The 13,585-nt window shown below is 43.3% G+C and overlaps 1 protein-coding gene across 5 annotated transcripts; it reads right to left on the reverse strand.

Annotated features, from left to right (window-relative positions):
* Positions 1-491: 491 nt before the first annotated feature.
* LOC121536529 lies at positions 492-13,581 on the reverse strand. Of its 5 annotated transcripts, none has more exons than XM_041843867.2 (20): positions 13,362-13,581; positions 9,424-9,528; positions 9,003-9,136; positions 6,813-6,847; positions 6,518-6,531; positions 6,179-6,249; positions 6,002-6,051; positions 5,800-5,882; positions 4,233-4,255; positions 3,872-3,921; positions 3,672-3,754; positions 3,523-3,545; positions 3,270-3,322; positions 2,705-2,783; positions 2,460-2,485; positions 2,308-2,366; positions 1,759-1,828; positions 1,239-1,655; positions 1,054-1,125; positions 492-931 (listed from the first exon to the last, which is right to left on the reverse strand). In XM_041843867.2, the coding sequence occupies exons 1-20, from the start codon at positions 13,479-13,481 to the stop codon at positions 855-857; spliced, it is 1,644 nt and encodes a 547-aa protein (XP_041699801.1). In that variant the 5' UTR covers positions 13,482-13,581; the 3' UTR covers positions 492-854. The 5 variants fall into 5 exon arrangements, with proteins under 5 accessions (XP_041699801.1, XP_041699799.1, XP_041699803.1 ...); XM_041843865.2 differs by having other exon boundaries at positions 6,446-6,531; XM_041843866.2 differs by having other exon boundaries at positions 841-931; positions 1,044-1,125; positions 6,446-6,531.
* Positions 13,582-13,585: the final 4 nt, after the last annotated feature.

Genomic DNA, 13,585 nt, shown 5'->3' on the forward strand with positions numbered 1-13,585 from the left:
GGACATTGACAGTTATTTTGTGTTTCTTCCATTTGCGAATAATCGCACCAACTGTTGTCACCTTCTCACCAAGCTGCTTGGCGATGGTCTTGTAGCCCATTCCAGCCTTGTGTAGGTCTACAATCTTGTCCCTGACATCCTTGGAGAGCTCTTTGGTCTTGGCCATGGTGGAGAGTTTGGAATCTGATTGATTGATTGCTTCTGTGGACAGGTGTCTTTTATACAGGTAACAAACTGAGATTAGGAGCACTCCCTTTAAGAGTGTGCTCCTAATCTCAGCTCGTTACCTGTATAAAATACATCTGGGAGCCAGAAATCTTTCTGATTGAGAGGGGGGTCAAATACTTATTTCCCTCATTAAAATGCAAATCAATTTATAACATTTTTGCCATGCGTTTTTCTGGATTTTTTTGTTGTTATTTTGTCTCTCACTGTTCAAATAAACCTACCATAAAAATTATAGACAGATCATTTCTTTGTCAGTGGGCAAACATACAAAATCAGCAGGGGATCAAATACTTTTTTCCCCTCACTGTATATATATATTTATATAAACATTTATAAATTGTTTAAAGGTAAAACGTCCTTTTGCTACTGGCAAGCAAAATGGCAGCCTCTTCTTGTTTCACAATTGGTTCCCGGTCTCAGAGGTTGAACATACAATATAAAAGTACTTTTGGGTGGGGATTATGATATTGACAAGGTAAGAAAGTGGAACAACGCGTTCTTCAAAAACTATTGAGAAATCAAATTCTCAATATATTGCTGCATAAAGCACCCTATAAAATCTTGTGATGCCAATGAACTGAATGAGGGAAGGTGGATTATGGTTGTCATTTATCTGGCAGTGCTCCTTATCGCTTCAGGGCTGACCTGGCATCCCTTATGGCTGCTGTAGCTCTCTCTAGCTTATTTAGCTTCTTCTCAAACTCTGAACAAAGGAGGGAGAATATATTAGATTTAGATTTCATAAGCTTTCAAAAATAAGAAGCCTTAACATTCACACAATGCTACAAACTCCTGTACACCTGTTATTAACCCACCAATTCTCACCTCTCTCCTGCTCTGAGAGCATCTGTGATAATTTTCCAGAAGCCTCCATCACTCTCAGAGAGAGATCAAAATCTGAAAACGAGAGAAGGCAAGAAATAAAGTCAGCATTTCTGATAATATGCTCCCAACAGGGATTCATTGGTGAGGCAAGTTTTTTTTTAATACCACCCAACCGTGCCACTCACCCTCCTGACTGGCCTTATTCGACAGGATCCTATTGGAGATGCTGACCATGTCAGAGATGAAGGTGTTGAAGATGGACTCTGTACAGCCTGCTTCGTTACACCTACTCCAGAACACTCTGCTGGCTTCAGAGTCAGAACCAACAGGTGAACCCAGGCCTCCAGGCCCAGCCGGAGGACGTTTAGAGACAGAGTGTGGAGAGGGAGAAGGTGGAGAGGACACAGGGATGAAACAGCAACCAGGGGGGACGTGTGAGACTGGTGGACTGGTACGAGTAGGTGTGCTGGTGACAATGAGTGGACCAGAGTGGACGGATGAGATTGGATCGTGAGCAGGACCAAGTGTGAGAGAGCTGCCGTGTCGACCAGAGAGGACAGGTTCTGCGGCTTGTCCTGGTTCACACGGCTCAGAACTGCACACTGAGAGGAGAGAATAGAAAACGGCTACATTATCAAAAGCTTTTCCAAGACTAAACTGATCAGTAGGGATAGTAAGTAAGGAGTGTAGGAGGTGAGTATCTACCTGAGAGGTTTGTGCCCTGAGAGGGTTCTTCAGACGCCACTGACAGCAACAGACTCTGGGACACAGCGTCCTGGATAGAGACACAATAATTGTATTTTATTTTTATTTTATTTTAGCTTTATTTAACTAGAGAAATCAGTTAAGAACAAATTCTTATTTACAATGACGGCCTACACCGGCCAAACCTGGACGACGCTGGGCCAATTGTGAGCCGCCCTATGGGACTCCCAATCACGGCCGGTTGTGATACAGCCTGGAATCGAACGAGGGGGTCTGTAGTGACGCCTCAAGCACTGAGATGCAGTGCCTTAGACCGCTGCGCCACTCGGGAGCCCAAATGATGATCAAACCAATGGTCAATCAAACCAAATAATGATCAAACCAATGGTTTAGGACCAAGACAGAGACACAGTAATGATCAAACCAATGGTTTAGGACCAGGACAGAGACACAGTAATGATCAAACCAATGGTTTAGGACCAGGACAGAGACACAGTAATGCCACAGGAAGTGTTGGATAAGAATAGTCAAGAGTGTTGTGTAACTCACTGAGTCTATGACTGTATCGCTATCGCTATTGTCTCCGTTTTCAGGTTCTGGCTGACTTCCTGCGGAAAACAGTGGTTTTGATATTATCAGGTTTGATATTAAACCTCCTGGCAATGTGTTGTGTGTGTAAATGTGTACCCTGACATGTTTACCTGTGGTGGGAGCCTCAGCATGATTTCTGTGAAGTAAGAGAGCAATATTATTTTTCTAACGTCACTGTACATTACAGAGGCAGGCAACTGTTATCTCCCTCCCTCCCTTTCTATAATATTTGGCCTACACAGGAACCGCCTCAACACTGAAAAGATAACATGTCTCATGATTGGGTTTTTATGCCCATCAGACTAAACATGAAAGTAGTTTTATTCACACCAGACTAGAGCACCATCACCATTACCTGTGTTCAGAGTTGACACTGTCTTCTAGATCAGACTCCAAAGGGGCTAACTCCATGTCAATTCCATTCTCATCTCCGTCTGTTACAGAACATACAAAAATACTAATCAATGCAATGCATCACTGATGTCTTTGTAAAAACAAAAATATAAATGCAACATGTAAAGTGTTGGTCCCATGTTTCTTGAGCTGAAATAAAAGATCCCAGAAATATTTCATATGCACAAAAAGCTTATTTCTCTCATATTTTGTGTACAAATGTGTTTACATCCCTGTTAGTGAGCATTTCTCCTTTGCCAAGATAATCCATCCAGCTGGCAGGTGTGGTATATCAAGAAGCTGATTAAACAGCATGATCATTACACAGGTGCACCTTGTGCTGGGGACAATAAAAGGCCACTAAAATTTGCTCAAGTTTCAAGTTTTGACTGATTTCCTTATATGAACTGTTACTCAATAAAACATTGAAATTGTTGCATGTTGCATTTATATATTTTTTCAGTATAAATATAAATCGACAACAATCAAGATAATGAAAAGGGAGCCTACTGGAACAATAAAGTAACCTGAGTCTGAGAAATCCTCCTGTATCCTCTTTTTTGATGATTTCACTTCCTGTCTGTGACAGAAAAAGTTGAGCAGTGTTCAGAAAAATAGTGCCCAGAGAATTAAAGAGACATATTTACATATTTAACTTTTTGACAGCAAAGAATGTTAATAAAGCTACATGCACTCAAAACGTGAAACAGAACAGGGCTGGTCAGCATCAAAGAAACAGACCACCCAACTATGACATGCATACATGAATTCAATACTTACGTGCTAGATGGGCTCAACCGTCTCTGTTTCAACAGCAAAAGCAAAGAGATTGCAGTTCACTGTGATATTACCATATATGATTACATGAGCATATTACGTGATTTTCTTTACTGAAGATATGCATCCCTTCTCAACAGCTAAATACACACCTTGGGTGTTTGTTTCTGCCGTCGTTTACTAGACATGTTGGAGTCACTATTGTGAGCTGAGGGTCCTGCCACTGCATCAAGTCCTTTAGAATTGAAACATACATTTCTAAACTATAAATCTGATATTTAAACTACATGGAAACACAACCAAAGGAGAAGTCAAGTCCATGTTGGTGAGTCATTGGAGATAAATGACTTACCATCCAGCTCTTTCTGCAACGACTGTAGTTCATGCTTTTCACAATATGGCCTAAGTGACAGAGACAGACACGCCAGGCTCTCACAACTACATAATAAAGCACTGTACTGACATCAATGATAGAAATTAAGGAGCAAAGATGAATGGGATGGAAGGATTGAAGAAAGTGTTAACACACAGAAAGCTACCATTGCTGGAATGCTATCACACATTTTCCTACTTTAGGGACATCAAATAAAATCACTATGAGACATAATTGTCACCCCAAACCGAACCCCCTAGCTCATGGACTAGGTCAACTGGACAGCATCCAAGAAACAGACCACCCAACTATGACATGCATACATGAATTCCATACTTACGTGCTAGAGGAGCTCAACCGTCTCTGTTTCAACAGCAAAAGCAAAGAGATTACGATTCACTATTATATTACCATATATGATTACATGAGCATATTACGTGACTTTCTTTACTGAAGATATAAACTCAGCAAAAAAAGAAACGTCCTCTCACTGTCAACTGCGTTTATTTTCAGCAAATTTAACATGTGGAAACATTTGTATGAACATAACAAGATTCAACAACTGAGACATAAACTGAACAAGTTCCACAGACATGTGACTAACAGAAGTGGAATAATGTGTCCCTGAATCAGTATCTGGTGTGGCCACCAGCTGCATTAAGTTCTGCAGTGCATCTCCTCCTCATGGACTGCACCAGATTTGCCACTTCTTGCTGTGAGATGTTACCCCAATCTTCCACCAAGGCACCTGCAAGTTCCTGGACATTTCTGGGGGGAATGGCCCTAGCCCTCACCCACCGATCCAACAGGTCCAAGACGTGCTCAATGGGATTGCGATCCGGGCTCTTCGCTGGCCATGGCAGAACACTGACATTCCTGTCTTGCAGGAAATCACGCACAGAACGAGCAGTATGGCTGGTGGCATTGTCATGCTGGAGGGTCATGTCAGGATGAGCCTGCAGGAAGGGTACACCATGAGGGAGGAGGATGTCTTCCCTGTAATGCACAGTGTTGAGATTGCCTGAAATGACAACAAGCTCAGTCCGATGATGCTGTGACACACCGCCCCAGACCATGACGGACCCTCCACCTCCAAATCGATCCCGCTCATTCCTTTGACGATAAACATGAATCCGACCATCACCCCTGGTGAGACAAAACCGCGACTCGTCAGTGAAGAGCACTTTTTGCCAGTCCTGTCTGGTCCAGCGACGGTGGGTTTGTGCCCATAGGCGACGTTGTTGCCCGTGATGTCTGGTGAGGACCTGCCTTACAACAGGCCTTCAAGCCCTCAGTCTAGCCTCTCTCAGCCTATTGCGGACAGTCTGAGCACTGATGGAGGGATTGTGCGTTCCTGGTGTAACTTGGCCAGTTGTTGTTGCCATCCTGTACCTGTCCCGCAGGTGTGATGTTCAGATGTACCAATCCTGTGCAGGTGTTGTTACACGTGGTCTGCCACTGCGAGGACGATCAGCTGTCCGTCCTGTCTCCCTGTAGTGCTGTCTTAGGCATCTCACAGTACGGACATTGCAATTTATTGCCCTGGCCACATCTGCAGTCCTCAGGCACATTCACGCAGATGAGCAGGGACCCTGGGCATCTTTCTTTTGGTGTTTTTCAGAGTCAGTAGAAAAGCCTCTTTAGTGTCCTAAGTTTTCATAACTGTGACCTTAATTGCCTACCGTCTGTAAGCTGTTAGTGTCTTAACGACCGTTCCACAGGTGCATGTTCATTAATTGTTTATGGTTCATTGAACAAGCATGGGAAACAGTGTTTAAACCCTTTACAATGAAGATCTGTGAAGTTATTTGGATTTTTACGAATTATCATTGAAAGACAGGGTCCTCAAAAAGGGACACTTCTTTTTTTGCTGAGTTTACATCCCTTCTCAACAGCTAAATACACACCTTGGGTGTTTGTTTCTGCCGTCGTTTACTAGACATGTTGGAGTCACTATTGTGAGATGAGGGTCCTGCCACTGCATCAAGTCCTTTAGAATTGAAACATACATTTCTAAACTATAAATCTGATCTTTAAACTACATGGAAACACAACCAAAGGAGAAGTCAAGTCCATGTTGGTGTGAGTCATTGGAGATAAATTACTTACCATCCAGCTCTTTCTGCAACGACTGTAGTTCATGCTTTTCACAATATGGCCTAAGTGACAGAGACAGACACGCCAGGCTCTCACAACTACATAATAAAGCACTGTACTGACATCAATGATAGAAATGAAAAAGCAAAGATAATGGTTTTGGAATTAAAAACTCCTCCTCATCCTCACTTGACAATGCCACTATCGATGTGTTCTAGACTGACGGTTTCCTCTTTCTTCTCACAGACGAGACAAAACAGCTGGAAATGGGAACGGAAATTGATTAATTTAGTTGTGTTTGCTTCTCAGCCTTTAGCTGGATGATGTGGTTCAATGATGGCCAGCGGACGGGGATAGTGACCAGGTAATCAGTCATATATAGGCCTAGCTGTTAACTATCCATTCCATAATTGTCCTGTATGTGTGTTATTACAGTACAATCAGTGGAACACAGACCTTGGGTGACGTTTCTCCATTGTTGTTCACCTCTGTGTTTGAATCCCCGTTGAAAGACAATGCTCTACTCACTGTTCCATTGGTTGCTGTGTTGAGACAGAAACAACCCTCAACAAAAAGTCAAAGAAGCACCTCATTAACTTATAGCTTTTTGCTGGAACTGCAAGTTGGACCGGCAGAGGCAGCGTGTTCGTGTACAAAGCCAGGAAGATTTGCCCTGATGGACTAATAGGTATTTAATAAACTAAACACATCCAGATATATATTGGGAATGACAACTCATTGATTTCTGCTATAGTAACAGTTACTCAGGTAGCCTACAGGCATGAACCAGATGGACACATAAAACTCCTAACAGCCGCCTCACCTGCCATCTCCGGATGATGCTTCTGACAGTACAACCTGTAAAACACAGAGATACAGTCATAGAGCCCCATTCAATAACATGGTCATGACCTTTATCTAATAATATGCCATTTAGCAGACGCTTTTATCCAAAGCGACTTACAGTCATGCGTGCATACATTTTTTTTTGTGTATGGGTGGTCCCGGGGATCGAACCCACTACCTTGGCGTTACAAGCGCCGTGCTCTACCAGCTGAGCTACAGAGGATCTACTTCCCCAGAGTTAGATGAACTCATGGATACCATTTTTATGTCTCTGCATCCAGTATGAAGGAAGTTAGAGGTAGTTTTGCTAGCCAATGCTAACTAGCGTTAGCGCAATGACTGGAAGTCTATGGTAACTCAGGCCCCGTGTAGCTCAGTTGGTAGAGCATGGCGTTTGCAACGCCAGGCTTGTGGGTTCGATTCTCACGGGAGGCCAGTATGAAAAATGTATGCACTCACTAACTGTAAGTCGCTCTGGATAAGAGCGTATGCTAAATGACTAAACATTTTTATGTAAAAATGTAACTCAATGCGCTAACCCTAGTTATCAATTGCTCTAACGTTAGTTTGCAACTTCCTTCAAATTGCACTAAAAATTGTATCCATGACTTCATCTGACTCTGGGGAAGTAGATACAGTTGAAGTTGGAAGTTTACATAGACCTTAGCCAAATACATTTAAACTTAGTTTTTCACAATTCCTGACATTTATCCTAGTAAAAATTCCCTGTCTTAGGTCAGTTAGGATCACCACTTTATTTTAAGAATGTGAAATGTCAGAGTAATAGTAGAGAATTATTTATTTCAGCTGTTATTTCTTTCATCAAATTCCCAGTGGGTCAGATGTTTACATACACTCAATTAGTATTTGGTAGAATTGCCTTTAAATTGTTTAACTTGGGTCAAACGTTTCGGGTAGCCTTCCACAAGCTTCCCACAATAAGTTGGGTGAATTTTGGCGCATTTCTCCTGACAGAGCTGGTGTAACCGAGTCAGGTTTGTAGGCCTCCTTACTCGCACACGCTTTTTCAGTTCTGCCCACAAATGTTCTATAGGATTGAGGTCAGGGCTTTGTGATGGCCACTCCAATACCTTGACTTTGTTGTCCTTAAGCCATTTTGAGACAAAAATTGAGCGTTTTGGTCTTAACTCCACTCGCCGTGTTTGGAGGAAGAAGAAGGATGAGTACAACCCCAAGAACACCATCCCAACCGTGAAGAATGGAGGTGGAAACATCATTCTTTGGGGATGCTTTTCTGCAAAGGGGAGAGGACGACGGCACCGTATTGAGGGGAGGATAGATGGGGCCATGTATCGCGAGATCTTGGCCAACAACCTCCTTCCCTCAGTAAGAGCATTGAAGATGGGTCGTGGTTGGGTCTTCCAGCATGACAACGACCCGAAACACACAGCCAGGGCAACTAAGGAGTGGCTCCGTAAGAAGCATCTCAAGGTCCTGGAGTGGCCTAGCCAGTCTCCAGACCTGAACCCAATAGAAAATCTTTGGAGGGAGCTGAAAGTCCGTATTGTCCAGCGACAGCCCCGAAACCTGAAGGATCTGGAGAAGGTCTGTATGGAGGAGTGGGCCAAAATCCCTGCTGCAATGTGTGCAAACCTGGTCAAGACCTACAGGAAACGTATGATCTCTGTAATTGCAAACAAAGGTTTCTGTACCAAATATTAAGTTCTGCTTTTCTGATGTATCAAATACTTATGTCATGCAATAAAATGCAAATTCATTACTTAAAAATCATACAATGTGATTTTCTGGATTTTTGTTTTAGATTCCGTCTCTCACAGTTGAAGTGTACCTATGATAGAAATGACAGACTTCTACATGCTTTGTAAGTAGGAAAACCTGCAAAATCGGCAGTGTATCAAATACTTGTTCTCCCCACTGTAAGTGTATGTAAACTTCCGACTTCAACTGTAAGTATTGTTTGTTTCGGTTATTTCATTTGGACACTTGAAAACGAGATGGTGCATCTCAAAAGATTTCATCCCGCAAACGTTCTACTAAATAAATAAATAACATAAAGGGCTTCATTGCCAAAATCCCAAAGTATCCCTTCAAGTTGGTCAGTTAAGAACCACCTCTCATTTGCAATGAAGTTCAAAAATATATTTCATAGTTGTTAGGAAGAAAAGACGTTGTGCCTTGCACTAACGTAAACTTCTCTTCTCTATGGTCATCAACGTTTTGGGCCCCGTCTCGCACAGCGCAGGGGTAGTGGTAGGACTTCTTACAGCGTTTCACCTCACATCCCACCGTGGCACCCTTCTTCTTACATCTGTAGCAAATCTGGGTTGGAGAAACAGTACAGTAAGTAGCAGTTTGCTTTGTAAAGGCTACATTAGATAACTAAACATCAGACATAACTAGAGGATCCGACTAAAACAGTTAGACTTAATTCCTTCCTACAACGTTCAAACAACCAATGGAAACATACAAACAACCATGGGAAACATTCAAACAACCATCAAACAACCAAGAGAAACATTCAAACAACCATCAAACAACCAAGGGAAACATTCAAACAACCAAAGGAAACATTCAAACAGCCAAGGGAAACAATAAAAGAACCTCACCAGTCTGTTTCCCCTTTTTATCTCCTTAAGGACATCTTCCTCAGAGAAACCAAACAAGTCGTCAAACTCTGGCGAGTTCTGGCAAATAATCCCAGATGAATAAAGCTGCCATTCAGACAACACATGGAAAAGCAGAGAGTTAAAGGGGCAATCTGGGATTCAAACAACAATCTGGGATTCTCATAGATGGTCAGTCCTTGCATCGATAGCTCCATCTATGAATTTGATTGGTTACATAACATGTATCCAAATAAAACACACCAAAAAAACATAACATAGGCCTAAGTGTTATGTAAGCAATCAAATTCATAGACAGAGCTGTGGATGCGAGGACTGACCATCCATGAGATCAAAATTATAGTTTTAACCATGTTTGAAGCTATACAGTGTTTGTTTACAATTAAATTGTTTACAAACAAACAATGAAATAGATGTTCTTTTTGGGGTTCTGATGGGGTATGACAGTTGTACTAAACTCATAAACCATGCATGGCCGCAGGAAGATGTTTTGGTGTGGGGTTTTTTTCTCCCTGCTCTGCTGATAAATATTTTTCTCCGCTAATGCAGGGTTTCCCAAACTCGGTCCTGGGGCCCCCCCTGGGTGCACGTTTTGGTTTTTGCCCTAGCACTACACAGCTGATTCAAATAACTACAGAGTTTGGGAAACCGTGGGGAAGACAGTTTTGTATATTACTTTGTTTTTATTTGATGACTTTATTATTTTTAATTCCTTAAAGTCATGCCATCTCATCTCTGCTCAGACAGTAGCAGCCAAACAGCTCTCCGTAGCTGATGTGAGTAAGACTTTTAAGCAGGTCAACATTCACCAGGCCACAGGGCCAGACGGATTGATTACCAGGACGTGTTCTCAGAGCATGCGCGGACCAACTGGCAAGTGTCTTCACTGACATTTTCAACCTCTCCCTGACCGAGTCTGTAATACCTACATGTTTCATGCAGACCACCTGTGCCCAAGAACACTAAGGTAACCTGCCTAAATGACTACCAACCCGTAGCACTCACGTCTGTAGCCATGAAGTGCTTCGAAAGGCTGGTCATCTCACATCAACACCATTATCCCAGAAACCCTAGACCCACTCCAATTTGCATACCGCCCCAACAGATCCACAGATGACGCAATCTCAATTGCACTCCAAACTGCCCTTTCCCACCTGGACAAAAGGAATACCTATGTGTGAATGCTGTTCATTGACTACAGCTCAGCGTTCAACACCATAGTGCCCACAAAGCTCATCACTAAGCTAAGGACCCTGGGACTAAACACCTCCCTCGATCCTGGACTTCCTGACGGGCCGCCCCCAGGTGGTAAGGGTAGGCAACAACATCTGCCACGCTGCTCCTCAACACAGTGGCCCCTCAAGGGTGCGTGCTTAGTCCCCTCCTGTACTCCCTGTTCACCCACGACTGCGTGGCCAAGCACGACTCCAACACCATCATTAAGTTCGCTGACGACAACGGTGGTAGGCCTGATCACCGACAACGATGAGACAGCCTATAGGGAGGAGGTCAGAGACATGGCAGTGTGGTGCCAGGACAACAACCTCTCCCCTCAACGTGAGCAAGACAAAGGAGCTGATCATGGACAACAGGAAAAGGAGGGCCGAACACGCCCCCATTCACATCGACGGGGCTGTAGTGGAGTGGGTCAAGAGTTTAAAGTTCCTTGGTGTCCACATCACCAACAAACTATCATGGTCCAAACACACCAAGACAGTCATGAAGAGGGCACGACAATGCCGATTACCCCTCAGGAGACTGAAAAGACTTGGCATGGGTCCCCAGATCCTCAAAAAGCTCTACTGCTGCACCATCGAGTGCATCCTGACCGGTTGCATCACCGCCGGGTATGGCAACTGCTCGGCATCCGACCATAAGGCGCTACAGAGGGTAGTGCGTATGGCCCAGTACATCACTGGGGCCAAGCTTCCTGCCACCCAGGACCTCTATACTAGGCGGTGTCACAGGAAGGCCAAATAAATTGTCAAAGACTCCAGTCACCCAAGTCATAGACTGTTCTCTCTGCTACCAAACGGCAAGCGGTACTGGAGCACGAAGCCTAGGTCCAAAAGGCTCCTTAATAGCTTCTACCCCCAAGCCATAAGTCAGCTGAACAATTAATCAATTGGCCACCCGGACTATTTACATTGACCCCCCCGTTTGTTTTCACACTGCTGCTACTCACTGTTTATTATCTATGCATAGTCACTTTACCCCTACCTACATGTACAAATTACCTCGACTAACCTGTACCCCTGCACATTGAATCGGTACCGGGACCCCCTAAGGTTATATATAGCATCGTTATTTTTTTTTTTGTTACTTTAGTTTATTTAGTAAATATTTTCTTAACTCTATTTTCTTAAGACTGCATTGTTGGTTAAGGGCTTGTAAGTAAACATTTCATGTTAAGGTCTTCCCCGGTTGTATTCGGCACGTGACAAATCAAATCTTATTTGATTTTAACTTTATCTCTGTGCTCCCCATACTGTCCTGTCTTTAGTCATCCTATTTAGCTAGGCTAGCTGCAGAGCTCTCTGTCAATAACATTTGACTAGTTCTTCAAAGATGATAAGGCATACTTTCACGAACTGTCTAACCCTCTGTCTCGTCCTTGTCTTGTGTACATTCCTCTCTCATGTGGTCTGTGTGTATCCAACATAATGTAGTAGGCGGGGTTTAGGACTTTGTGGCTGTGGTAACTAGTGACGAACCAAAAAAAAAACAGGCGCAATGGATTTTGGTCATTGTAGTGAATTACCACGTTTGCGCTGAACTAAATTGAATATTTGCTTCATGAAAACTCCATTCAGCCCAGCGTCCCACATAATGTAATTATTGAGTTGATTTCTCTCGTGAATGATTTGATTTCTCTCTAGAGAACAGGCGCGTTGGGATCACAAAAAAACGAACTAAATGGAGTTCAAATGGAGTTCTAGTAATTCAATTAGTTGTTTAATAACCGAAAAAAAAAAAAAAAAAGTTAATCGCTCAGTATACCCCCAACTAACTGGCCCACATCTCCAGCCTAGGCCAGAGAAGACCTTTGCCTAGGGCTAACTGCATTGATAATTTAAATGGGAAAGTAAACCACAAAGCCATGCAGCCTATCTTATCTGTAAAGGTGTCCTTTCGTGGTCTCCTATAGTGCGCCACCAAAGACAGTACAGTATGAAGATAGGCTAAAACGGCTTCCCCAATAGAAAACCCCGATCACGCTTGTAGGCGATGTCATTGCGACGTTGGCTAGCAAAGGCATAACGGTCGTCTCGCGCATGTGCACGCCGTCAAATCAAATGCACTCCTTCGATATGAAGTTTTTTGTTTTACAAGAATGTAAACGTGTCAGTTTGTCACTTTCACGAGGTTGGAGTAACAACATGTTCAACTAAGACACTGGCTCGAATCTAGGTTGTGCTTTAGGATTGAGAAAAGTGTGCGCTCTGAACGAATCTGACAATACTCTGAAATTACGAACGCACTCCAGAGTGAATTTACGAATACACCCAATTTACTTCCTAAACGGCTCTGTTTCGCAAGCGTTCCCGGAAGTCTCGCGATGTTGCTCCTCTGGGTTTAGAAACTCTTTGGCCACACTGTCAACTGGGTTTACCACAGATTGTTAGCTCAGCGTTTCCCAACTCGGTCCTCTTGACCCCAAGGTAACACTACATAGCTGATTGAAATTATATTATTTTAATCAGCTGTGTAGTGCTAGGGCAAAAACCAAAACGTGCACCGAGTTTGGGAAACCTTGTTAAATACTAATATTCTAACTTGATTGACTCGTTTTAGTTCCTTCAAGAAAGTTATCTTTGCTAGCCTACCAGTACCAAAATCTTCGCCCAAAGCTAAATGACCCGCGTAGCTGGAATAACAGAAACTCCAGGCCCTGGTTATAACGCCTTTTAAAATCTTACCAAGCAGTTTTCATGAGCGGTGACAGAACCTTTTGTCGATAGCGGTCCAGTTGTCGGATTCTCCTCGGACGTTTGACAAAGTACGCATTGGACTTTCTTGCCATGTTGCTCGGTACCCATTCTGCAAGTGTTCGTTTTATCTTTAGCAACAACTTCCCAGAATCAGAAAATTGATCGCGCCAACCTCCGTCCGTCTGCTGCTTCGAATCTCCGTGCTAGCTGGG

The sequence above is a fragment of the Coregonus clupeaformis genome, chromosome 23 (assembly GCF_020615455.1).
Source record: "Coregonus clupeaformis isolate EN_2021a chromosome 23, ASM2061545v1, whole genome shotgun sequence".
Taxonomy (NCBI): Eukaryota; Metazoa; Chordata; class Actinopteri; order Salmoniformes; family Salmonidae; genus Coregonus; species Coregonus clupeaformis.